This window comes from Stenella coeruleoalba (genome assembly GCF_951394435.1).
Source record: "Stenella coeruleoalba genome assembly, chromosome: 3".
Classification (NCBI taxonomy): domain Eukaryota; kingdom Metazoa; phylum Chordata; class Mammalia; order Artiodactyla; family Delphinidae; genus Stenella; species Stenella coeruleoalba.
This window is the reverse complement of record NC_137148.1, coordinates 154,318,220-154,342,263: the sequence shown is the minus strand read 5'-3', so window position 1 is coordinate 154,342,263 and position 24,044 is coordinate 154,318,220. Positions and strand designations below refer to the sequence as shown.

The following is a 24,044-nucleotide window of genomic DNA, read 5'->3' as shown; positions in this document are numbered from 1 at the left end:
CCACAACTACTGAGTCCACGTGCCACAACTACTGAAACCCGCATGCCTAGAGCCCGTGCTCAACAACAAGAGAAGCCACCGCTCGCCACAACTAGAGAAAGACTGCACGCAGCAACGAAGACCCAACACAGCCAACAATAAACAAATAAATAAATATTTATTTTAAAAAAAAGATTCTGCACGCAACAATAAAGATCTCACGTGCCACAACTAAGACTCGATGTAGCGAAATAAATAAATAAATCTTAAAAAAAAAAAGGACATATAAATCGACAGAACAGAACTAAGAGCCCAGAGATAAATCTATATCTGTTCTCAACAAGGGTGCCAAGACCATTCAATAGGGAAAGAATAGTCTTTTCAACAAATGGTGCTGGAACAACTGGGTACCCACATGCAAAAGATGTTTGGCCCCTACGTCACATCATGTACAAAAATTCAAAATGCATCAAAGACCTAAGTGTAAGACGTAAGAACATAACTTTTAGCAGAAAACACAGGAGTAAATCTTCTTCATCTTGAATTAGGCAATGGTTTCTTAGATATGACACCACAAGGCAAAGAAAAAAAATAGATATATTGGACGTCATCAAGATTAAAAACCTTTGGAATGTCCCTGGTGGTCCAGTGGACTCTGTGCTTTCACTGCTGATGGCCAGGGTTCGATCCCTGAACAGGGTACTAGGATCCCACAAGCTGCACGGCATGGCCAAATACAAAAACATTTAAAAAACAAGAAAACAAAAAAAATTTTGTGCTTCAAGGATACCATCAAGAAAATGAAAAAACCCACAGAATGGAAGAAAATATTTGCAAATCATATCTGATAAGGGACTTAATCCAGAATATATAAGGAACTACAACTCAACAATAAAAATAGCCCAATTTTTTAAAAATATGCAAAGGATTTACAACACAGACTCCAAAGTAGCTATACAAATGTCCAAAAAGCACATAAATGGATGCTCAACATCATTAGGGAAATATAAATCAAAACCACAATGAGATAACATGTAACACTCACCAGGATGGCTTAAAAAAAAAAAAAAAAAGCAAATGTTGGCAAGAATATGAAGAAATCACAACTGTAAAATGGTACAGCCACTGTGCAAAAACAGTCTGGCCATTCCTCAAAATGTTAAAACAGTCCCGTGGGGTTGGGACTCCACACTTTCACTGCTGAGGGCACAGACTCAATCCCTGGGTGGGAAACTAAGATCCCACAAGCTGCATGATGCGCCCCCCCAAAAAAAGAAGAATCCCCACTGAATCCAGAAGAGGTATTTGTACACCTATGTTCATATCAGCATTATTCACAATAGCCAAAAGGTGGCCATCGACTGATAAATGGATAAAGAAAATGTGGTATACAGCAGAAAATCTTTAAAAAGGAAGAAAATTCTGACACGGACTACAACATGGGTGAACTCTTAAGGACATTACATTAAGTAAAATAAGGCAATCACAAAAAAGATAAATACTGTATAATTCTACATGAGGTATTCAGAGCAGTCAAATTCAGATACAGAAAGCAGATTGGTGGTTACCAGGGGCTGGGAGGAAGGGGAAAGTGGCAAGTTGTTCAATTGGTAAGTTTTCTAAGATGGAAAGAGTTCTGGAGAATGGCTGCACGAAATGTGAACACACTTAATGTTATTTAACTGTACACATCAAAATAGTTAGGATGGAGAGTTCCCTGGTGGCCTAGTGGTCAGGATGCCGGACTTTCACTGCCACGGCCCTGGGTTCAATCCCTGGTCGGGGATCTGAGATCCCGCAAGCCACATCACACAGCCAAAAAAAAAAACAGTTAGAATGGTAAATTTTATGCTATGTATATTTTATCAAAATTAAATATAGAGGCTTCCCTGGTGGCACAGTGGTTGAGAGTCCGCCTGCCGATACAGGGGACATGGGTTCGTGCCCCGGTCCGGGAGGATCCCACATGCTGCAGAGCGGCTGGGCCCGTGAGCCATGGCCGCTGAGCCTGCGCATCCGGAGCCTGCGCTCCGCAACGGGAGAGGCCACAACAGTGAGAGGCCCGCGTACCGCAAAAAAAAAAAAAAAAAAATTAAAACTAGGACTTCCCTGGTGGCGCAGTGGTTAAGAATCTGCCTGCCAATGCAGGGGATGGAAGATTCTACATGCCGCGGAGCAACTAAGCCTGTGCACCACAACTACTGAGCCTGCGTGCCACAACTACTGAAGTCCAGGCACCTAGAGCACATGCTCCGCAACAAAAGAAGCCACCGTAACGAGAAGCCCGCACACTGCATGAAGAGCTGCCACTGATCACCACAACTAGAGAAAGCCCACGCACAATAACAAAGACCCAACGCAGCCAAAAAATAATAATTAATTAATTTTTTAAAAAGTTAATGGGGGGACTTCCCTGGTGGCACAGTGATTAAGAATCCACCTGCCAATGCAGGGGACACAGGTTCGAGCCCTGGTCCAGGAAGATCCAACATGCCGCGGAGCAACTAGGCCCATGAGCCACAACTACTGAGCCTGAGCTCTAGAGCCCGTGAGCCACAACTACTGAAGCCCACATGCCTAGAGCCTGTGCTCCACAACAGGAGAAGCCACTGCAATGAGAAGCCTGTGCACCGCAACAAAGAGTAGCCCCCACTCACTGCAACTAGAGAAAGCCTGCACACAACAACGAAGACCCAATGCAGCCAAAAAATAAATAAATAAATTTATTAAAAAAATAAAATAAAAAGAAAAAGTTAATGGGGTGGGCTTCCCTGGTGGCACAGTGGTTGAGAGTCCGCCTGCCAATGCAGGGGACACGGGTTCATGCCCCGGTCCAGGAAGATCCCACATGCCGCGAAGCGGCTAGGCCCGTGAGCCATGGCCGCTGAGCCTGCGCATCCGGAGCCTGTGCTCCACAACGGGAGAGGCCACAACAGTGAGAGGCCCGCGAACCGCAAAAAAAAAAAAGTTAATGGGGCTTCTCTGGTGGTCCACTGGGTAAGATTCCATGCTCCCAATGCAAGGGGCCCAGGTTCAATCCCTGGTCAGGGAACTAAATCCCACATGCATTCCACGACTAAGAGTTCGAATGCCGCAAGTAAGAGTCCTCATGCCACAACTAAAGTTCCTGCATGCCACAACGAAGATCATGTATGCCGCAACTAAGACCCAGAGCAGCCAAAAATAAATAAATAAATAAATACGTTTTTTAAAGTGTCACTACTTTGTATACTTAAGCTTTCTCCTTTAATTAAAACTACTTATTTCTTATTGGGTGGGCGTGGTAACCAGTTGCCCTAGATGGCCCCCAGTGATCCACACTTCAGGGTATTCCCCTACCACATTGTATCTCCTTGGATCTCCTTGCTAGGTCTCTCCTCTCTTGGACAACTCACTCTGGGGGAAGCCAGCTACATACTCTGAGCAGCCCTATGGAGAGGCACACATAGCAAGGAACTGAGGCCTCCTTCAGCCAACAGCCATATGAGTGAGCCATACTGGACAAGGATCCTACAGCCTTCAGATGACTGCAGCAGTGATGGACATCTTGCTTGTAATCTCGTGAGAGACTGAGCCAGAACCATCCAGCTAAACCACTCCCTGATTCCTAACCCTGTGTGAGAGAAATGTTTATTGTTTTAGACCGCTCAGTTTGAGGGTAATTTGTTAGGCAGAATAGATAACTAATACAGGATTTCCCTGGTGGTCCAGTGGTTAAGACTCTGCACTCCCAATGCAGGGGGCCTGGGTTCGATCCCTGGTCAGGGAACTAGATCTCACATGCCGCAACTAAGAGCCTGCATGCCACAACTAGAAAAATCCTGCGTGCCGCAACTAAGACCCAGCTCCGCCAAATAAATAAATTTTTTTTTAAAAGATAACTAATACAAAGGGAAACATTCCTTGCACAGCTATATGAATTTGTTTTCAAAAAGAAAATTAAAGACTATAAAAATTATCATCAGCACAGTGCTGGATATTAAAATAAAATCCCTATTAGATCAATTTAAGGCTGTAGCAGACAGAATTTCTTCAAATTTTTACAAGTGTGTAAAGTTGGTTTATCCAACATAAAGAAGCTTCGAATCGATAAAAGAAACTACTCCAAACAGATCTGGATACATGAAAAATGAAACTTCGAGTCTACAACTATAGAAAATTAACTAAAATGAAAAACAGACTGAGAAGAAATATTTATGTCTGTAAGATAAAAGGATAATGGCTATAAAACACTACAATCCAGACAGGTAAGTCAGCAAAGGATATGGACAGCAAAGGCCACAGGAGAAACACAAACAAGAAACAAAGAAATAATTTTCAACAATAAAGTTGTATTAATAAAATCAAACTTGCGGTAGAAGTATACACCTACTTAATGAAGTAAAAAACTTAAAACATCAATGCTATCAAAGTTGGCATGCTATCAAAGGGAGGAAAATGCTGTACTCGTATATACACTATTTAGAACTGTGTGAAAAGGTACACTCCTTTTGGAAAGCCATAAAGAAGTAGGTACATCTGAGACAAAACATTTAACCCATTGCCCTGATAATTCCCCTACCAGCAGTTTATCCTTAGGAAATAATTCCACAGACATTACTATGAAATTAATAAGGTACCTACCAAGACTTTACTTAAAACTCTAATATCTGCTCCACCAAAGAACTAATTTCAGTGGTTTAATTACCTGCACTATAACACTTCTGCCTCAAAGCTCTACTATGTTTAAAAAAAAAAAAGGAAGCACTTCAAATGTAGAACTGTATTACCTCTCAACAACTGCTCTGCAATTCTTTACAGATCATGGCATGGTGGAAGTGTTTTTTCTTCATATGCTGATTAGATTCAATACATTGTCCATTGAACCAACTGAAATGTTAAAAAAATGCCTTTGGATATAATAATCCAATAACAATTAGCATGGCATTGATGTCTATTATTTTTACTGGATATAGATAAAACTTGAACATTGCCGACTTTCACCAGGGATCCCCAACAGCTCCAATTACCGCATCAAGAGAAATTAGAGATGCCAAGAGGAATATACCCTCAGTAATTTACAAAGAAAGACTACCTTCAGATTCTGCCTGGTATATGGGGAGACATCATATAACCAGTAATTATTTTTAATTTAATCTAATGTGTAAATATAATTGTTCATCCTCCAAAATGGATTTTATCCTTCCAACAATCTTTAACACAGTACTATGGTATTGATATTTTATGTAAGGTCACTGGACATGTAAAAAGAACTTTAGAGGCCTTAATAAAGTAATTTCACCTAAGAACAGTAACGAACACTAAAATCTGTTCCAATTTATTAAGGGGAACCCACAAGTCTGTATGATTTTATTGTTTCTTTAATAAGTTATCTAAAAGTAGAAACAATACTTAAAAATTATGACTTGTGTACAGGTATTATAACGAATGTAGATCATCTAGAATACATAAAGAACTCTCAAAACTCAACAATTAAAATCAAACAATCCAATTAGAAAATGGGCAAAAGACATGAATATATTTCACCAAAGAGGATATACAGATGGGAAATAAACACACAAAAAGATGTTCAGGGTTTCCCTGGTGGCGCAGTGGTTGAGAGTCCGCCTGCCAATGCAGGGGACACGGGGGTCCGTGCCCTGGTCCGGGAAGATCCCACATGCCACGGAGCGGCTGAGCCTGCGCTTCCGGAGCCTGCTCCGCAATGGGAGAGGCCACAACAGTGAGAGGCCCGTGTACAGCAAAAACAAAAACAAACAAACAAACAAACAAAAGATGTTCAACATCATTAGCTATCAGGGAAATGCAAATAAAAACCATAATGAGGGCTTCCCTGGTGGCACAGTGGTTAAGAATCTGCCTGCCAATGCAGGGGACATGGGTTCGAGCCCTGGTCCGGGAAGATCCCACATGCCGCAGAGCAGTTAAGCCTGTGCACCACAACTACTGAGCCTGCGCTCTAGAGCCCGCAAGCCACAACTACTGAAGCCCGCATGCCTAGAGCCTGTGTTCCGCAGTAAGAGTAGCCCCCGCTCACTACAACTAAAGAAAGCCTGTGTGCAGCAACGAAGACCCAACACACCCAAAAAAGAAAGTAAAATAAATAAATTAAAAACAAAAACCATAATGAGATATCATTACATAACTATCAAAATGGTTAAAACAGGGCTTCTCTGGTGGCGCAGTGGTTGAGAGTCCGCCTGCCGATGCAGGGGACACGGACTCGTGCCCCGGTCCGGGAAGATCCCACATGCCGCGGAGCGGCTGGGCCCGTGAGCCATGGCCACTGAGCCTGCGCGTCCGGAGCCTGTGCTCCGCAATGGGAGAGGCCACAACAGTGAGAGGCCCGCGTACCGCAAAGAAAAAAAAAAAAAAAAAAAGGTTAAAACAAATAGTGAAAACACTAAATGATGGTGAGGAGGAAGAGAAACTGGATCACTCATACACTACTGGTGAGAATGTAAATAGTACAGTTACTCTGGAAATCAGCTTGGCAGTTTCTTATAAAAGTAAACATGCAGTACCATATGATTCAGCAATGGTACTCTTGGGCATTTATCCCAGAGAAATGAAAATTTATGTTCACACAAAACCTGTATATGAATGTTCACAGCACTTTTACTTCTAATAGCCAAAAGCTAGAATAAACCCAGATGTCCTTCAACAGGTGAATGGTTAAACAAACTGTGGTAGATACGTATCACGGAATACTACTTAGTAATAAAAAGATATAAAATATTGATATACTCAATAACTTGGATGACTCTCCAGGGAATTTTAAATGAAAAAAACCCAATCCCAAAAGGCTATATATATACTGCATGATTCCACTTACGGACATTTTTGAAATGACAAAATTTTAGAAACAAAGGACAGGTTAGTAGTTGGCAAAAGTTGGAGGAGGAACTGCCAGGAAGAAGATAGGTGTGATATAAAAGGACCACAGAAGATATCCTTGTGGCATTAAAAGTGTTCAACATCTTGAGTGTGGTAGTGCACATACAAACCCACGCAGGCGATAAAAATGCAGAGAACTTAACATAGTACATACACACAAACAAGTACAAGTAAAACCAGGGACATCTGGAATATGTCCTTATAGAACTATAGAATTTTCTTTAAAAAAAAAAAATATGAAAAACATAAACTGGGACACCTGAATAAGATTGGTGGATTATACCAATGTCAATATCCTGGTTGTGATATTAGGTGTTTTTGCAAAACATTATCATTGCAAAATCAAGCAAAACATACATGGGATCTCTCTGTATTTTTTCTAACAACTAACAACAGCATGTGAACTTAGTGATTTCAATAAAATTTCAATAATAAAAAAATGGAGATCTACCTACATGCTCATATGAATGGATATCCTCAACGCATTAGGTATTCAAAAATATGTTTATCAGGCCATTCGTGTTACCAAAAGATAAAAAAAGGTACATAAACACAAAGAAAATTCTAATAAAATATAAAGAATGAACATGAGTGACAACTGGGAATTCCCCGGTGGTCCAGTGGTTAGGACTCTGTGCTTTCACTGCAGAGGGCTGGGGTTCAATCCCTGGTCAGGGAACTGGGATCCCACAAACTGCACAGTGTGGGCCCCCCCGCCCAAAAAAAAAAGAGGGAGCATATGAAGGGTGACAGAAATAAAGTTCCTTTTTGTTTTAATGTTCCATTTTTCACTTTTACCATGAATTTATATTACTTTTCTAACTAAAACTATTCATAGCAATTTCTTCAAAAGCCTACATTTTGAGATCATTAAAAAAGTTTCAGAAATGATCATTCAGTGAAAATCAAACCCACCACCAGAAAAGACGTGGTCTCTCCTGAAAACCAGGGGGTGGAAATGAAACATTTATATCCATGACAAAAGAAAACCGGCAAAAAGCAACAAGTAATAAAGTTAAACTACTTAATAGCTGGAGTGCAGAGAGATACTGATCCTATGGCCCAAATCAAATTCTCCTGATTACCAAACAAAAAAATGGATCAAATTCTCCTGATTATTAAACAAAAACAGAAAAAATACTTAATGCCTTTATCTTACCGATTAAGGAAGAACAGTTTACAAGAATAGAGAAAAAAGCAAAAGTGCAAAGATACGTTTCTCAAAATTCACAACTAACTCTTCCAAATGTCCATTTGGCTCTTGGCATATAATAATAATAGGCATCACTTACTGAGCACCTACTTCAGAACTAGCACTGTGCTAGCTGCTTCAGATAAATTATCTTGTTGCATCCTTTCAAACGCGTAGGCTACACAGTATTCGCCCAATTTAGAGATGAGGAACTGGGCCTCAGAGAGATTAAAGGGACTTCTACTAAACAGGTAGCACAGTACATTCTCAAGGGATCTATCCAAGTTAAAACTATTATGATTTAATATCCTTAATTAAGAGATTAAATGTGAGAATGGAGAGAAAAATGAATGCTTGAGATACAGGGAGCACAAATTCAAAGCCCTTAGAAATTAAATGCATGAGGAGATAAAGTCAAAAAAATCACTGAAGTTTTGAAATTTGGTACATTGAAGATGAGCATTCACAGTCTACTCATCACCTTCCTACCTAAAATTTACTCCCATTCCCAACTTGTATCTCTGGAATAGCACCATTCATTCTTTTTTTTTTTTTTTTTTTGCGGTACGCGGGCCTCTCACTGCAGTGGCCTCTCCAGGCTCAGCAGCCATGGCTCACCGGCCCAGCCGCTTCGCGGCATGTGGGATCCTCCCGGACCAGGGCACAAACCCATGTCCCCTGCATCGGCAGGCGGGCCCCCAACCATTGCGCCACCATGCAAGCCCCACCATTCATTCTTTTACTCCATAAATATATAAGTGTCTACTACAAAGAAGGCACCATGCTACACATCGTTAAGATGCAAAAAGATGAATCACATCAGGGAGACAAAGGCTAACAGTTCAGCCTGGCTGAACCCTGCCAGGATTCCCTGGGTGTAGCATATGAGATTTGGGAAAGTCGGGATGAGGTCCTATCAAAGAGGACACTGAATTTGGGCTTATTTGTTAGGCAAATGGGGAGAGGAGTGAGGCACTGAAGATAAAGCTTTAACCAGAGACCTAGTTTTCTCATTTTGGAGGTCAGAGGTAATTTTGTCTGTCTCTCCAGACAGACTGGAGAGAAAAACTATATGAAGACCAGTAATAAAGACATCATAGTAGAATGGAAATAGCATAAAAATTCAACCCTACAGCATGGAATACAAGGCCTATATTTACACTTTATCTCCTGACAACCCCACTCCTCTCAGATTCCTATCAAAGAATTTCCTGCCACTTGCATATGCTATTCCTTCTTACTTACTGGCATGTCTCTGCTCAAATTATATATAACCCTCTATGAAGTTCTTCCAGAGTACTCCAGGCATGGAGTAATCTGGAAGATTATATATAACTGCTCAAATTATATATAACCCTCTATGAAGTTCTTCCAGATTACTCCAGGCATGCCTTCCTCCACACTCCCATAGTACCTATAACACCTATCAGACCACGTGGCATTCTGTTATTGTCATTGTTTACACTTGTTTTCCACAGTAAAGTTCCTTAAAAGCAAGTCTACGTCTTTCCCTTTTTTAATACTAGCAGTGCATAGCACAGAGGAGGCACTCAAATGTATTATGAATCATATAAACAAATAAGTGACTCCAAGGTTTCCAGCCTCGAGAAGAAATGGAGGATGATGCCATCATTAAGACAGAAGGAAAAGCATGTTTGGCAATGAAAGAGATAGGGTCAAAAGTAAGTAAGTATGGGGACTTCCCTGGTGGCGCAGTGGTTAAGAATCCGTCTGCCAATGCAGGGCACATGGGTTCGAGCCCTGGTCCAGGAAGATCCCACGTGCCGCGAAGCAACTAAGCCCCTGCGCCACAACTACTCATCCTGCACTCTAGAGCCCGCATGCCACAACTACTGAAGCCCCCACACCCAGAGCCCGTGCTCCACAACAAGAGAAGCCACCGCAACGAGAAGCCCACGCACCGCAACAAAGAGGAGCCCCTGATCGCCACAACTGGAGAAAGCCCACGCGCAGCAAAGAAGCCCCAACGCAGCCAAATAAATAGATAAATAAACAAATAAAAATAAAAAAGCAATGTCAATAATTTTTTTAAAAGCTTTAAAAAAAAAGTGAGTATGATACAGATGGAAGAGAAACTCGGGTGGCAGTTTGAGTTTCTTGGTCTGAAGCTCAGAAGTCAGATTGAGAGAGTTTTCACACAGTAGAGAAGCAGTAAAGTGAATCAATGAAAGCGGATGAGGCTGCAGAGAATGAAGGAAAGAGGAAGAAAAGAGAACAAGCAGTCATAAAAGGAGTCGTGGTCAAAATGCTGCACATCTAGTAGGATAAGTATGGAGGTGTCATTTGTGACTCTGAAAAGAACAGTTTCAATAGAGTACAGAAGCGAATTCAGGGCCTCCCTGGTGGCGCAGTGGTTGAGAGTCCGCCTGCCGATGCAGGGGACACGGGTTCGTGCCCCAGTCCGGGAAGATCCCACGTGCCGCGGAGCAGCTGGGCCCGTGAGCCATGGCCGCTGAGCCTGCGCGTCCGGAGCCTGTGCTCCGCCAACGGGAGAGAGCCACAACAGTGAGAGGCCTACGTACAGCAAAAAAAAAAAAAAAGAAGCCAATTCACAGAGCTTAAGGAGACGTAAACAAAGTAGACAACTTTTTCAAGAAATTCACCAGTAAAGAGGAAAGATAATCGGAGAGGTTACAGGATAAAGGAAGATTCCTTTAGAATAGGAAGATGTCATTCTGTTTTTAGGCAGAAAAAGTGATGCAGTGAAGGTTGAGAATAAAGATCCCAGAGGGAAAGAGGAAAGAGTAATGAATAAAACCAGGGCCTCCAGCAAGGACAGAGTCAGATAAGGAGCAGAAACTGAGACGTGTGGAGACAGAAAAGCAGGGAGTAGAGAACTGCTGGGATGATGAGAAGGGAAGAGGAGAAAACCCCTGAGGAATCATTTTTGTCTCAGGCACCAACATGACAAGCCGTGGACATCGTCTGCACTTATCTCTTTCCTTCATTCCTTAAATCCAGGCTCCAATTTTGCCTCCAATCCAGGCAACCCTAAAAGGGCTGCCAATTTTCCCTTCTCTGAAATAATCTTTTGGACTTACCCCCTTTCTTTCTACTACTGACTCTGATCAATTCTAATTTTTAATTACTACTGCAACAGACTCCTACATCCTAACATTGCCTCTACTCTCTACTAGCCAAAGTTTTCCAAACACAGATTTCATTGAATCACTTCTCAGCTGAAATTGCTCACTGGATCCCAGTTCCTATCACATCAATACCAAATGCCACAGTCTGGATTTCTAGGCCTTATTACCTGAGGACACCCATCCCACCCAACCTTCTGAAAATACTATGTTCAATTTAGTTCTCTTTATCCAAAGTACCCTTCTAAACCTAACCAAACCTAACCCAGTCAAGACTAATTCAAGTCCCACTTCTTCCTTGAAGCTCTAAGTTTCATTCATCTCTCCATTGATCTCCTTAACCATGTAAACATCCATAGCACAGAACTTAGTACACGGAGTGGTTTTTGAGTATTTTCTGGATCTCCAAGATTGTACCGGGTGGATATTGTTACAACACCAAGATACCTTTTTTTTTTTTGGCCGCACCACGCAGCATGCGGGATCTCAGTTCCCCAACCAGGGATCAAACCCATGCCCCCTACAGTGGAAGCTCGGATTCTTAACCACTGGACCGCCAGGGAAGTCCCAAGATATCTATTTTTAAGTGGCCAAGAAAAAGTCTCTATACAAACATCCATCCCATGTACGATACAGTGTCTGTCACTACCTAATGAAGCACTAACTAGTATTACATTGCAAGTCAATTACAAGGTAAAATTGCAAACAAATCTGGCAAAAAGATGCTGTGTTCCTTAAAGTCAATGTAAATAATAAAGAAGAATCACCCCAATTACAGGCAAGGAAAAGCTGATCTAGGTCAACCAGTAAACAAGTGACAACTGATAAGGATACAGGACAGGAGCTTCAAAGAGTGATATGAACATCAAAGGGTTAAGAAATGTTAGTGAATGACACAGTGGAGAGAGGATAGAACAAGACTGGCAAAATATCAGTGATTCTTTTTTATTGCAGGGGGAGGGGAGTAGCTGCACCTCGCGGGATGTGTAACTTCCTCAACCAGGGATCGAACCTGTACCCCCTGCAGCGGAAGCGCGGAGTCTTAACCACTGATCCACCAGGGAAGTCCCAATATCAGTAATTCTTGAAGCTAAGTGAGGAGCACATGGAAATTCAACTATTTTCTCTTTTTCGGTATACACCTGAAATTTTCCATAATGGATATTCTTAAAACAAAAACCTCAGTAAAACTGATTAAGTCCTTAAATATTTTTAAAAATTTATCCTCCTTATGATCATAATGAGAAAATGAAGCAAAATAAAGTATGCCATCTCCTATGGTACAATTTTGCTGGACAAAATTTTTAAAAATCTATTTGATTCTTGCCTTATTATAACAAATAGTTGCCATCATAATAAAAAAAATTTTTTTTTAGTATTTATTTATTTGGCTGCACCAGGTCTTAAGTTGCGGCATGTGGGATCTTCGTTGCCGTGTGCGGGCTCTTAGTTGCAGCATGTGGGATCTAGTCAGGGATCAAACCCAGGCTCCCTGCATTGGGAGCACGGAGTCTTAGCCACTGGACCACCTGGGAAGTCCCATAATCAAAATTTTGATAAAGGTTTAAAACTTACTTTTAAAGACTTCCCTGGTGGCGCAGTGGTTGGGAATCTGCCTACCAATGCAGGGGACACGGGTTCCAGCCCTGGTCCACGAAGATACCACATGCTGCGGAGAAACTAAGCCCATGCGCCACAACTGAGCCTGCGCTCTAGAGCCCACGAGCCACAACTACTGAGTCCATGTGCCACAACTACAGAAGCTCACGTGCCTAGAGCCTGTGCTCCGCAACGAGAAGCCACCGCAATAAGCCCGCACACCGCAAGAATAGTCCCCACTCACAGCAACTAGAGAAAGCCCGCGCGCAGCAACGAAGACCCAAGGCAGCCAAAAATAAATAAATAAAAAATAATATTTAAAAGATATATATATGTGTCTTTTCAAAAATAAATAAATAAAACTTACTTTTATAATTCTTAATTTTACTTTTCAATATAAAATCCTAAATAAACCTTTTTCTCCTTATTTACTTATGAAATTTTAGTCCTCATTTTGAGTGTATTCATTTTTAGCAGTCTTTAAATAAAGAGGATCACTAATATAAAATGTATATCAGACCATCCTGGAGGCTGGCTACATCCTAAGAACTTTGAGGATCCCCAAATTCATGAATACCACCATAGCATAAATTAACTCTATTCATATTTATCTCCATAAAATATCTAAGTGAGGAAGAGTAGCAAACAAACAACTGCTGCAATAAGCCTAGTGAGAAAACCATGAGTCACTTCAGGCCCAGGCAAGAGTGTCAGAGACCTTCAAAAGTCACTAAAGAAAACCAAGAGTACTCAGATAATTCTATGGTTTCAAGGGTTTCAGTCTTGTCTCCAATAACATCAAGTGCCTTGAAGGTTGATCTATGTCTTCTATGACATCTGTTTTTACTACAAGGCTATGAAGACCCAATAAGATAATACAGACCAAAGCACTTAATAAACTAAGTTATTGACTGCTTTAACTTGGAGCTCTGGGGACCAACCTTCCTTGAAGATTTTTTCCAAGTATCTACAATGTACAAAGCACTGTACATTGTATATGTACATAGGCAGAAATTAGACAGTATCAACACAATTAAATATAAAAGCACCAGGTCAGGATTATTAACTGTAATGACAACCATTTCACATCACTGTACACAGAAAAAACTGAAGGACATGAAGGTAAACTGAAGAGGCTGCTCGTTTATGACAGGAGGCGAAAAGTCTGCTGATAGCTAGTTGTACAAAACAACTGGCAATATGATGCTGAACTATGTGTCTTTCCCTAATTCCAGACAGAGGGCTTAAAACCCTAATAACTACTCTTAATCTCGCCAGGAGAATCTCATTCTATCACAATATTACAGACAGAAAAAAAGACAAATAGCATTTGCAAAAGATTTTCTAATTTCTAGCCCTGAACACAGGATCTAATACAGAGTAAGCACTCTGTACCTGCCACATCAACCAATCAACTGTGAATAGTCTCAAAACATCAAGTGTGTGGTTTATTGTTCAACTACATTTGCATTTTGAGATTGATTTCGCTTTAAATCCTCAGTTAAAAAATATCAAAGGCAAAAAATATATATATATACACACATCAAAAGCGAAAATCAAAGCAATAGATTTCATCTACAACCGGAATGAAAGAATAAAGATGGGAATTCCCTGGCGGTCCAGTGGTTAGGACTTGGCGCTTTCACTGCCGTGGCCCGGGTTCAGTCCCCAGTCCGGGAACTAAGCTCTCGCAAGCCACGAGCAGCAGAGCTGGGTGGGGGGGGCAAAAAAAAGAATAAAGATACTTGCTTCTTCAAGTCCATAATCTTTAAGCAATTTAGATTTTCTACCTGAAAAAAGTTTTTCTACATTTATATGTTTGTTAACTCTCATTTTAGATGCATAACATACTTTCTATAGGCTCCAGTATTTTCAACTGTTTTTAATAGAACCTATACTCCACTGACATTTCTTTGATAGATTTATATTTGTATGCTTCTAGAGAAATATGTATCTCTACCTTCAGATCTAAGTTTTTTTATGTAGTTCAAAAGACAAAACTATATACATGTAAAATAAATTTCAACATGAACCCACGAAGAAGGATTTGTCTGAGCTGCCAATAGGCTGCCAATACAGCCTATCTACCCTGAAAAATACCTCGGACAATACAGACTCTAGATTACTACCAAAACAAATTTTTTAAATCTGCAACTGCAAGCTAAGAAATCAAGGAGTACTAAAGCATATTTAAGATATGAATCAACAGAAACAAAAGTGACACACCCACATTCTCACTCTAACTTTAAAGAACAGCAGGGCTATACAGTAAAATGAATGTTTAATGCACTCATAACTATCATCACACACCATAAAATTTTCTCTGATTAAATCTTTACATAGTATTTCGGCAGTATGTTGGGAGGAAATGGGATCCTCTTTGGTGACATTACAGGTGACCATGACAATGTGTCTGGACAGAAACAAAATCAGAATCAAATATTTAAAGCTGAAAGGAATCTTTTAACAATCAAGTTAAAACAATCAGATTTTAAAGGTGATTAAACTGAAGCTAAGAGAAGTCAACTGATCATTTAGCTAACTAGGAATAGTCAAAAAATTCTGTGTAAGATCAAACTTTTAAAAAAACTTTATCATTTACCACTATCTAACAATAGTATGTAGCACTAATGAGTAACTCAAATTACATTTTTTTCCATTTCTATACACATACACCCATACCACACATTTTTATACACTTCAAAATTTAAAACTTGGAAAGGTTTTAATGGTGGCAGGTACCTGAAGCATAGGATGCTGTACAACAGGTAGTTCAGGAAAATCAGCCCAATTTAAATTCTGACTGATGTCCAAGAAGGCCTTCTCATCTTAGCTACTATGAATGTTTACCCCAAATGCACTTCAACCTGCAGCAAAAGTCACCCCATCAACTAAAAATATAAGCCATGCCTTACGCAGAAACAGGACTCCAGGTAATTAACTGGTTCACCTGTACTCATGATACCAGCAAGCCAAAGCCAGGCTCACTTAAAAAAGAAAAAGCTAAACAAATGTATACCTCCACCTTGAACATTTAAATCTGAACTCAATCAAATGCCCTTAAAGTTTAACTCTTAGCCAGTCCTCAATGGAGAGTTAATTGGGAAAAATCAAAAAAGAACCAAACTCATATAATAGAAGATGATTTTTTAAATCAAAGTAAAATTTCCCCAAAGAGCTTATCGTTAGCAATAGGCTTTCATCTGTGAACTGATAAACAACAAAAAACCAATTAGTTATAACTGGTTTTTATAGTTTCCCTTTAAGTTGCCTGTATATATACATTTATGTATATATTTAAGTTGTACCAAAAACTGCTTACAAATGGCAATTCCTGTGAAGTAGATGATGATGAAGTTCCAGGTAATTCTAGCATGTTTCCTAATGTACTGGTACTGGAGTCTGGATCATCCTGAAAAGATAAATTTATCGAGTTTAATTGCTCTTCTATGGTAATGGTTGTATCTCCTAGTGAAAGGGGGGCTGGGAGAAGGGCTGCTTTTTCATTGCTGCCGTCCACTTCATTTCTTTGCTTATTTTTCTGTGTTTCAGTTTGAGGAGCTAATGGCAAGAATGGCGATTTGACTGCACCGTGTCTACTGTCTGGTGTGCTGTCTTGTTCATTTCCCATGGCCACGTCTACACCATTCTCTGATTTAGGCTCATAATTGCAGGTGGCATTGGTCTGAGTTTCCTCAAAGATCTCCTCTATACTCTCATCCTCTGTGACTGGCTGTTCTGGGTCCATTTCAGAATCTACATCTGCATCGTCCACACAAGTAAAATTCTCAAAGTGCAGAAAGCCATTCTTGATAGTCTTTGTTACTTTTACCTGGAGTTCAGGGGAGTTATTACAAGAGGGCTCCTGTTTCATAGCAAGTGCTGTTGGACCACCAGGACTCAAGGAAGTGCAAACAACTGGCGACTGAGCTCTTGAATCACTTTTTTCAGGGTCTTGAAAGGATTCTGATCCATCAGCAGACCCATTTAAATACTCTACATTGATCATGGAGGCCAAATCCTGTAGTCTCCGCAGTGGAATGTAACAAGATGGAGAATCTTGTCCATAAGCATTTTGGGATGTTCCACTGGCAGTCGATAACTGCATAGTACACCCATTAAGTGGCTCAGAAAAATTGGATTGACCATTACCGAAAGGGCTGTCCTTGTCTTCAGGGGCATCTAAATTCACTGGATTGGAAAAGGGCAGCAGACAATTTCTTCTAGGTAGTTCACAGGTCTGATCCATCCTGGGCCAGCATCAACCTGGAATCCAAAAACACAGCAATTAATCTGAGTTAATAGGCCATTTGGCTCTTATCTTCAAAATGGCAGCCACTTCAAGAGGCCTAGTGGCCTCGAAGCCTAGTTCTACTGCACTTCCATGGGCGGAAAAAGTTCCCCAGCTGACGATGGAAAAATGGCCTCGGAGAGACTCCGCAAACTCCATCTTCCCGGAGATAGGCAGATCTTGCCACATGGAAACAGCCGTCCCTTTTTTCTGCACTGCAGACTGGTGGACAGTTGGGCTGATCTAAAATTAAAATCCCTTTGGCAGTAGAAATTTCCAAATCTCAAACAGCAATAGTCCTTCCATTCCCCCGCTGGGGGTCCTGTGGCCGGATCTCCCGAAGGGAGGGGGCTGTAGGGTTCGAGGGGGGCTCCGGGACGCTGCACAAAAAGGTTATCCCCCCATCCTTTCTGGCTCGCTCGGGCGCAGCGGTCACAATAGCGCTGCACCCTGCGCCCCAGCCGGCGCCGGAGCCTTTGCAGCGGCCGTGCTCTGGCCGCAGGCGAGTCGGCCGAAGCGGGTGCACCCCGAAGCTCGCCTTTCTGACTGCAGGCCTGCTCGGTCCACGGCTGCAGGGCCCAGAGGCTGGAACGCGGCAGGGGGAGAAACGGAGGCAGCCAGTGAAGCCGAGTCAGGGCAGCAGCAGCTGCTACAGCTTGACAAACATGGCTGCTGCCGACGCCGCCGCCGCCTGCCCGGGCCGCGCTCCTTCCCGCAGCGCCGGCAGCACCTCCTGGCCGAGCCGATCTCACTCATCAATATTCAGCAACAAGCAAAGTTTGCTGCAGGAGGGCAGCCGGCCCCGTGCCCCCCAGCCGGCTACCTGAAGGGAGGTGGAGGCCGAGGTGCGCGCGGGAGGCCGGCGGGGCACTGGCCGCGCGGGGAGGAAGTTCGCGGCGTCCCGGCCGGCTAGGCCTGAGCCCGGCTGGTAGTGATGGAGGGGGAGGGGGCCTGCGGCTGCAACGCCGCCGGCCACCAACCCTGTGCCGCGCCCGGCCCTCCCCCGCGCCCCTCACCTCACGGCCACCACCATCTTCCCCGCCCGCCCGCCTCCCCCCTCCGCTCGCTCCTGCCCGCCGCCCACCCCAGCGCACTAGTTACCGTGCCCCGTGCCCCCTCCCGGGCCGGCTGGGGGGAGGGGGTGACCCTCATTACACTGGGGCGCGAGCGGAGCGGTGGGGAGAGCGCAGAGCCGCTCACCGCACCCCCCTCCCCCCGCGTCTCTCTTCAGGGTAGAAGGCAGCGAATGCGACCTGCCCCGGCCTATTCCGCCGCCGCCTCCTCCTCCTCACACCCCCACCGCGCGCGCCCCCGCGGCGGCGCGAGCGACCGAGCGCCTCGCGCCGGCCCGCGTGCGGCTGGGGCCCCGAGTGCGCGCGCACCCCTTCCCCCAAGGCGCGCGCTCCTTTGCCTCACTCTTCGGGGTTCAGGGCGGGTGAAGTCGGGCTCGCGAGCGCGCCGCCCAATCAGCGGAGCCGCCGCTGCCGCCCCCTCTCCTCCCCCTGCGCGCCAGCTCGCGGCCCGGGCCTACGGGCCGGCCCGGCTGCCCGGGCGGGGCCTGAGGCGGGCTCCCCAGGGGCCTCGCGCGCCTCACCGGAGTGTCGGGGCCTGCGGGCGTCGTGGGTGGCACTCCGATCCCCTCACCTACCTCAGGGAGCTGCGCCGGCCCCGGGCTGCACACGGTTCCAGCACCCTACCGGTCTCGAGCCCCAGCCCCGGCGGCACCTGGCCGGGCTGAGGCCTGTCCGACCGCCCCGCCAGCCCCGCTCGGGCCCGCGTCAGTCCCGGCCTCCATCTTAGGTTACAGCCCTGGTTCCCCATCCACTGGGCACCTGCCCTCAGCCCGCTCCGCTCGGCCCGAGGCCAAGGCAACCCCCCTCCTACCGCGGGGCTCACCTGGGGGCTGGGGCTGGGGTCTTCGAGGCCTCAAACCCCGAGCAGGCGCGGCCGCAGGTGAACCCCCTGCCCGGCCGCACCCCAAGCCCACACCACCACCACTACAGACCAAGCTGAGCAGGAAACAAAATGGAGGCAGCAGCTCGGGTCTGCCTCCCCGAGCCAAGCCTGTACAGCCCCAGGGCTCCCTTCTGCCGCAGGCCCGACGCCCGCGAGGCAGGGGGCTGGCTCGTCCAGGCACCAAAGGCAGCCACCCTAGAGCAGCGCAGACAGGCCGGGGACTCGGCCCTGCGGTCCCCACAGCCCCTCACCCACCACCCCTTCCCTTCCCCCTCCCCCCCATTCCTCTCCCTCCCCCTGCCCGGCCGTGCGGGGTGAGCGGCTCCCGGGAGCTGGGTCGGGTCGGGTTACCGGCCCGGGCACTGCCCGCCCAGCCGTGGCCTCGGCAGGGGGGATGAGGCCGGGCGACCCCCGCGCTGAGCCCACCGCCCCCCCCCCCCCGCACCCGAGCCGGGCAGCAGTCTGACAGCGCGCCCGCACCTCGGCCTGCCGCGGTGCGGCCCCCGCCCAGTGAGATCGAGTCCCCAGCCCGGGCACCGCGGGGACGAAGCTCCCTCACCACCCCCGGGCCCAGGGGTCCTCGCAGCCTCGGGCGGGGCGAGGGGAGTGCTGGGGGAGGGGTCCACTAATCAATCCCTGCACCGCCTCCCGCGCCTAGTCCGGGTCTGGGCCTGGCACTGGGACTTGGGCCGGGGGCGCGGGCGGGCGTCAGTAGATGAGTGCGCGCGGGGCAGTGGACGCGAGCTGGGGGCCCGGAGGGGTCGCGCTTCGCACCGCGGACGCTGCAGTTCTCTGCACCCAGGCAGATGGCCCTCTCGTGCCACCTCCGCCCGGCGCAGGCCGCCTGCTCAGCAACCCTGCTCCCCGGGGAGCGCGCGCCTCACCCCCGCGGGCTGAGCATCGGGACCCCGGCGGAACAGCGCTGGGAGGGCGGACCGCCGGGCTGGCCCCGCCAAGCCTGCTGGCCTAATCCCTGGCCTGGGGCGCTCTGCTCTCGGGCGCCAGGCACCTCGAGGCCTGCACCCAGTGCCCGGGGCCCCGTAGCACCGGCCTAGCGCGGCTGCAGCGCGTCCAATCACAAAAGACAACGTGAAGGCAAGCGGGGGAACGCAAACAACCTGACCCCGCGACGCCGACCCCCCCAGGTCCTTCCCCTAACCCGATCCAACTCCGACCCCCGCCCCAGGCTTGCTCCCCGACAAAAAGCTCACCTCGGGACCTATCTGGTCCCTAGAGTGCTAAACTCATCCTCGCTATTCAGAGAAAACCACAATCGACCGCCATAAAAATTCCGCCTCCTCCAGAAAGCCTTCTGTGATTAGAGTTAACTCCATCTCAAAGCTGAGGGCGGCGCCCTCGAGAGCCACGTGACTACCATTCCTCCCAGGGCTTAGTAAATGTGCATAATTATTGCCCCAGTGGAGTGTTTACCCGCCATCCTTCTATCTGTTAACCGTGAGACCACCTGGGAGAAAGGCCACTTTTGGCGTTGCTCTGCGCGGTTTTGGCTTTGGCGCGGAGCTCTCTAAATTTCATCCTTCGGCCTTCTCCAACCTTCACCCCAAAACTGGCCCCAGTTGGCTTGGAGCTCAGGATACCCTTAGCCTCCTGTCCTCCAAGGCCCACAGACCAGCCAAGGAGATACACAACAGGTCCTTACCACACCTAAGTGCTGGGATGCAGTTCCTGCCAAGAGAGCAGCAGGCTGTCTTGAAGGAAGGCGCCCCCTGGAACCAGAGTGATGAGGGGAGCACTGTGACCCCAGAGGGCCTCCTTCTGTTGAAGAGATGAGGTACCCTGACTGTTCCCAGGTGCGAAATCAAGTTGACAGTGTTCTGTGTGCTAGGACCAGCCAGAGAAGAGCTGGGTCTACACCCCAGGGTACTGCCCTACAGGGACCTGCCCTTTGTTCTACTAAGGAGTGACTCCTGCTAATCCCTTCTAGGCAGTTCAGTGGGGGAGCTCTGACTGGTTCCTTCTTCACACCTAATAATTTGAGCCAATCATTTCTGACTGACAGTTACCCCCTGCCAGTTGCCCCAATTCATTAAGTTTACTCTCAACACTTTACTTTCCCACGACCATCCTGAGGGCCTGTGAGCTGCCACTGTATGGCCTTGAGCCAGTCGATTAACAGCCCCAGGCCTCAGTTTCCTCACCTATGGCTTCCAATGCACAGGGTGGCTGTGAGGATCCTGCAAGGTGAAAGTAAGTGTTAGGGGCCTATACAGACTAAGCACTTGATGAATGCTGAAATGTGTTTCACCGCTTCATTCAGTAACCATTTCCTGCATTCCAGGCAGTATTGCTGGGTGCTGGGTAAACAAAGGATGAGATGCCTGCCTTAGGAAGCCCCAGGCCTTAGGAAGAAACAGTTAAATAAAGGTGCTAAGGTGTGAAGAGGGGCCGGGACAGTGGTTCCCCCCAGGGCTGACCTCTACACATCCCTGCCATATAGGAACCCTGCTCTCCAACCTCCCAGGCCCCACGGAATAGGAGTAGGGGCTAAAGGGGGACAGGCAGCTGGGGATGAACAGCTTACTGATGGTCTCGGGGAAAAGACTGGAATCCCAGAGAAAATCTCTTGGACTTTCCTGGAATGACTCAAGTGTCCCTTCCTGCCTCTTAGAGTGGAATATGGCTGCAGAGGTCTCATTCACAGCAGCCCCTACTGGAGCCTCCCCAATCCAGCAGGCACTGGCCAAGCACCTCATGTGTGCCAGATCTGGGCTGAGGGAACCCACAGGACCTAATATTCTCACAAGGACACTGGCTTCTGAAGTGGGGGAAGAAGGCATAGGGCTGGCTGTGGCTGGCCTTCCTTGTCTCAGCACAGGGAAATTTTCTGGGCCTGCGCCTCCCATCCTTAAGACAGAGATTAGCATCAATAATACTCTCTGAGTCTATGCTGTGTACTGGACACCATGCTGGGCACTTGCACTTGACACACATGAGTTCCTTTAACCCTTTAGCAGCCCTGTGAAGAAATGAGGTCCAAAAGATTAAGCCCTTCTGCAAGGTCTCAGCATCCTGTCATCTGGTGTGATCAGCCTCAAATCCCTTGCTCTTAGCCAGCACACCTTCCAGATACTGTCTGTGAGAAGGCCCAGCACAGTGTCTTGCCCACAGGTGCTCAGGAATTTGAGTGGCAGGCAAAGTGAGATTACCTTAGCCTCAGTTTCTTCATCTGTAAATTACTGTTACTCCTAACCTGCTGAAAGAGATACCTGTCGAGACATTCCACCAGTGTACTTCTTTTTTCTTACAACTGCCCCCCCTTTCATTCATTAATTCAGCAGATAATTATTGAGCTCCCCCTCAGAGCCTTGTGGGAAAGGCAGAGAATAGGTAACAAGGTAGAGAGCTGAGTACTGAGAGAGAAACCAGAGAGCTGCTGGGGGAGCTGGGGTGGCCTCAGGGACAGTCAGGGAAGGGCTTCCACAGAAGTGACATCCAGAGTGAGTCCAGAAGGACTCACAGGAATAGTTTGGAAAGAAGGGGATGAGCTAGAGATTCCAGCAGAAGAGCCCAGAGAAATACCTTGCTTTGGAGGAATTGACCACAGTTCAGTGTGACCAGAGGGTAGTGCGTGGCGGGAGCAGTAGAGGTGATGAGTGCAATAAGAGGCCTCAGATGAAGATGGGGAAAGCCACAGGGGCCTGACAGTGGAGGGCTTTCTTGGTCAAGTTAAAGAATTCAGGCTTTATCTGGAAGGCAGCAGGGAGCCATGGAAGGTTAAGAAGCAGGTTAAGAATCTCACTTGTGCAGTTGAAAGCTCACTCTGCCAGCAGTGTCCAGAAGAGATTGATACCTCCTCTAGAAACACAAGGGCCTTACCTTAGGATATGCTAGGACTGTTAGGTTATAATAACAGTGTGACTTCTCTTCTGTGCCAGCTACTCTGTAAGACACTCTCTCATTTAATCCTGAGATGGGCACTCTTTTTAGCCCCATATTCCAGATAGGAAGCGTGACCTATTCAAAGTCAAACTCCCAACCCCAACTCCCAGTGCAAGCTCTTCATCCTCACTGGACAGGAGCAGCATCTGCTTTCTGATGAAACAGCCAGGTTTGGAGGCCTTTGGTGATTAGTCCCAAACTAATCTGGTGAACACCACAACCATCCCTGTGATGGGTCCAAGAATTGTTTTCTTTCTCTCTTTCCCCAGAACTGGATCAGGAACTTAAGATCGAGGAAGGTTTGGCCACATTTGAAGCCATGCAGCCCTCCAGTAGTTTCCTTCCTACCCAAAATGTCAGCTAATCTGACCCTCTAGCCCCGGCCCTAGCCCCCACCCCAGGGACTCAAATTTTCACCTTCAACTGTTCTGTCTCTCAGACATTCTTTTTTGAAAGCCCTGTGTGTAGTGGCCACTAATCCCTGCCCTCCTGCCCTCATCACTTCCCCAGCTGCCCAGTATACTCACTGTGCCAGGACAGGCCACATCCCTTCCAGCCTGCACTCATGCTGGTCACTCTGCCTTTTCCCCTGTCATGCAAACTCCTACTCATCCTTCAGGGCCCAGTTTAGAAGATTCCTCCTCCTGGCAGTCTCCCCTGATTCCACCCTTACAGGCAGTCATTTTTTCCTGAATGAGCCCCTGCAGTAACTATTGGCTTTACATTTCTGGTCCCAGCCAGTTGGTGAGCCCCTTATACAAGACAGAGCGCATATGCTTCTCTGACCTCCAGTGACCAAGCCCAGGACTGTGAGGATCAGGGTAAGTGCTGGAGAAACATTTCCTAATGCTTCATCTATCCCCTCCCCTCTTCTCTAAGTCTGTGTCTCCAAAAGACAGAAGAATTATAGCTCAAATTGTGGACTAAATGATTGTGTAAAACCATCCCTAAAAGGATTCAGGGATGTTTGAGGAACACACAAGTCTCTGTGCCAGACAACAGTTTCAGAAAGTGTAAGAGAGCCTATAGGACCTGGAGTTAGATAGATGTCGGTTCAAATTGCAGCCGGGGCCACTTACCAGCAAGTCCCATCCTCTCCCTGAGCCTCACAAATGGGGTGGTT

The 24,044-nt window shown here is 46.3% G+C and overlaps 1 protein-coding gene across 10 annotated transcripts in view; it reads right to left on the bottom strand.

The window, feature by feature from the left end:
- The window catches only part of NSD1 (nuclear receptor binding SET domain protein 1), a 136,592-nt gene extending 117,076 nt beyond the window's left edge, over positions 1–19,516 (bottom strand). Inside the window, exons 1-3 of one of the 10 annotated variants that reach the window (XM_079916869.1) lie at positions 19,502–19,516; positions 16,927–17,040; positions 16,097–16,186 (exon numbers count right to left, since the gene is read on the bottom strand). In XM_079916869.1, coding sequence (XP_079772995.1) covers positions 16,097–16,186; positions 16,927–16,956 — 120 coding nt within the window. In that variant the 5' untranslated portion in view covers positions 16,957–17,040; positions 19,502–19,516. The other 9 variants (XM_079916875.1, XM_079916877.1, XM_079916874.1 and 6 more) reach the window with 9 other exon arrangements.
- Between the last annotated feature and the right edge of the window lie 4,528 nt (positions 19,517–24,044).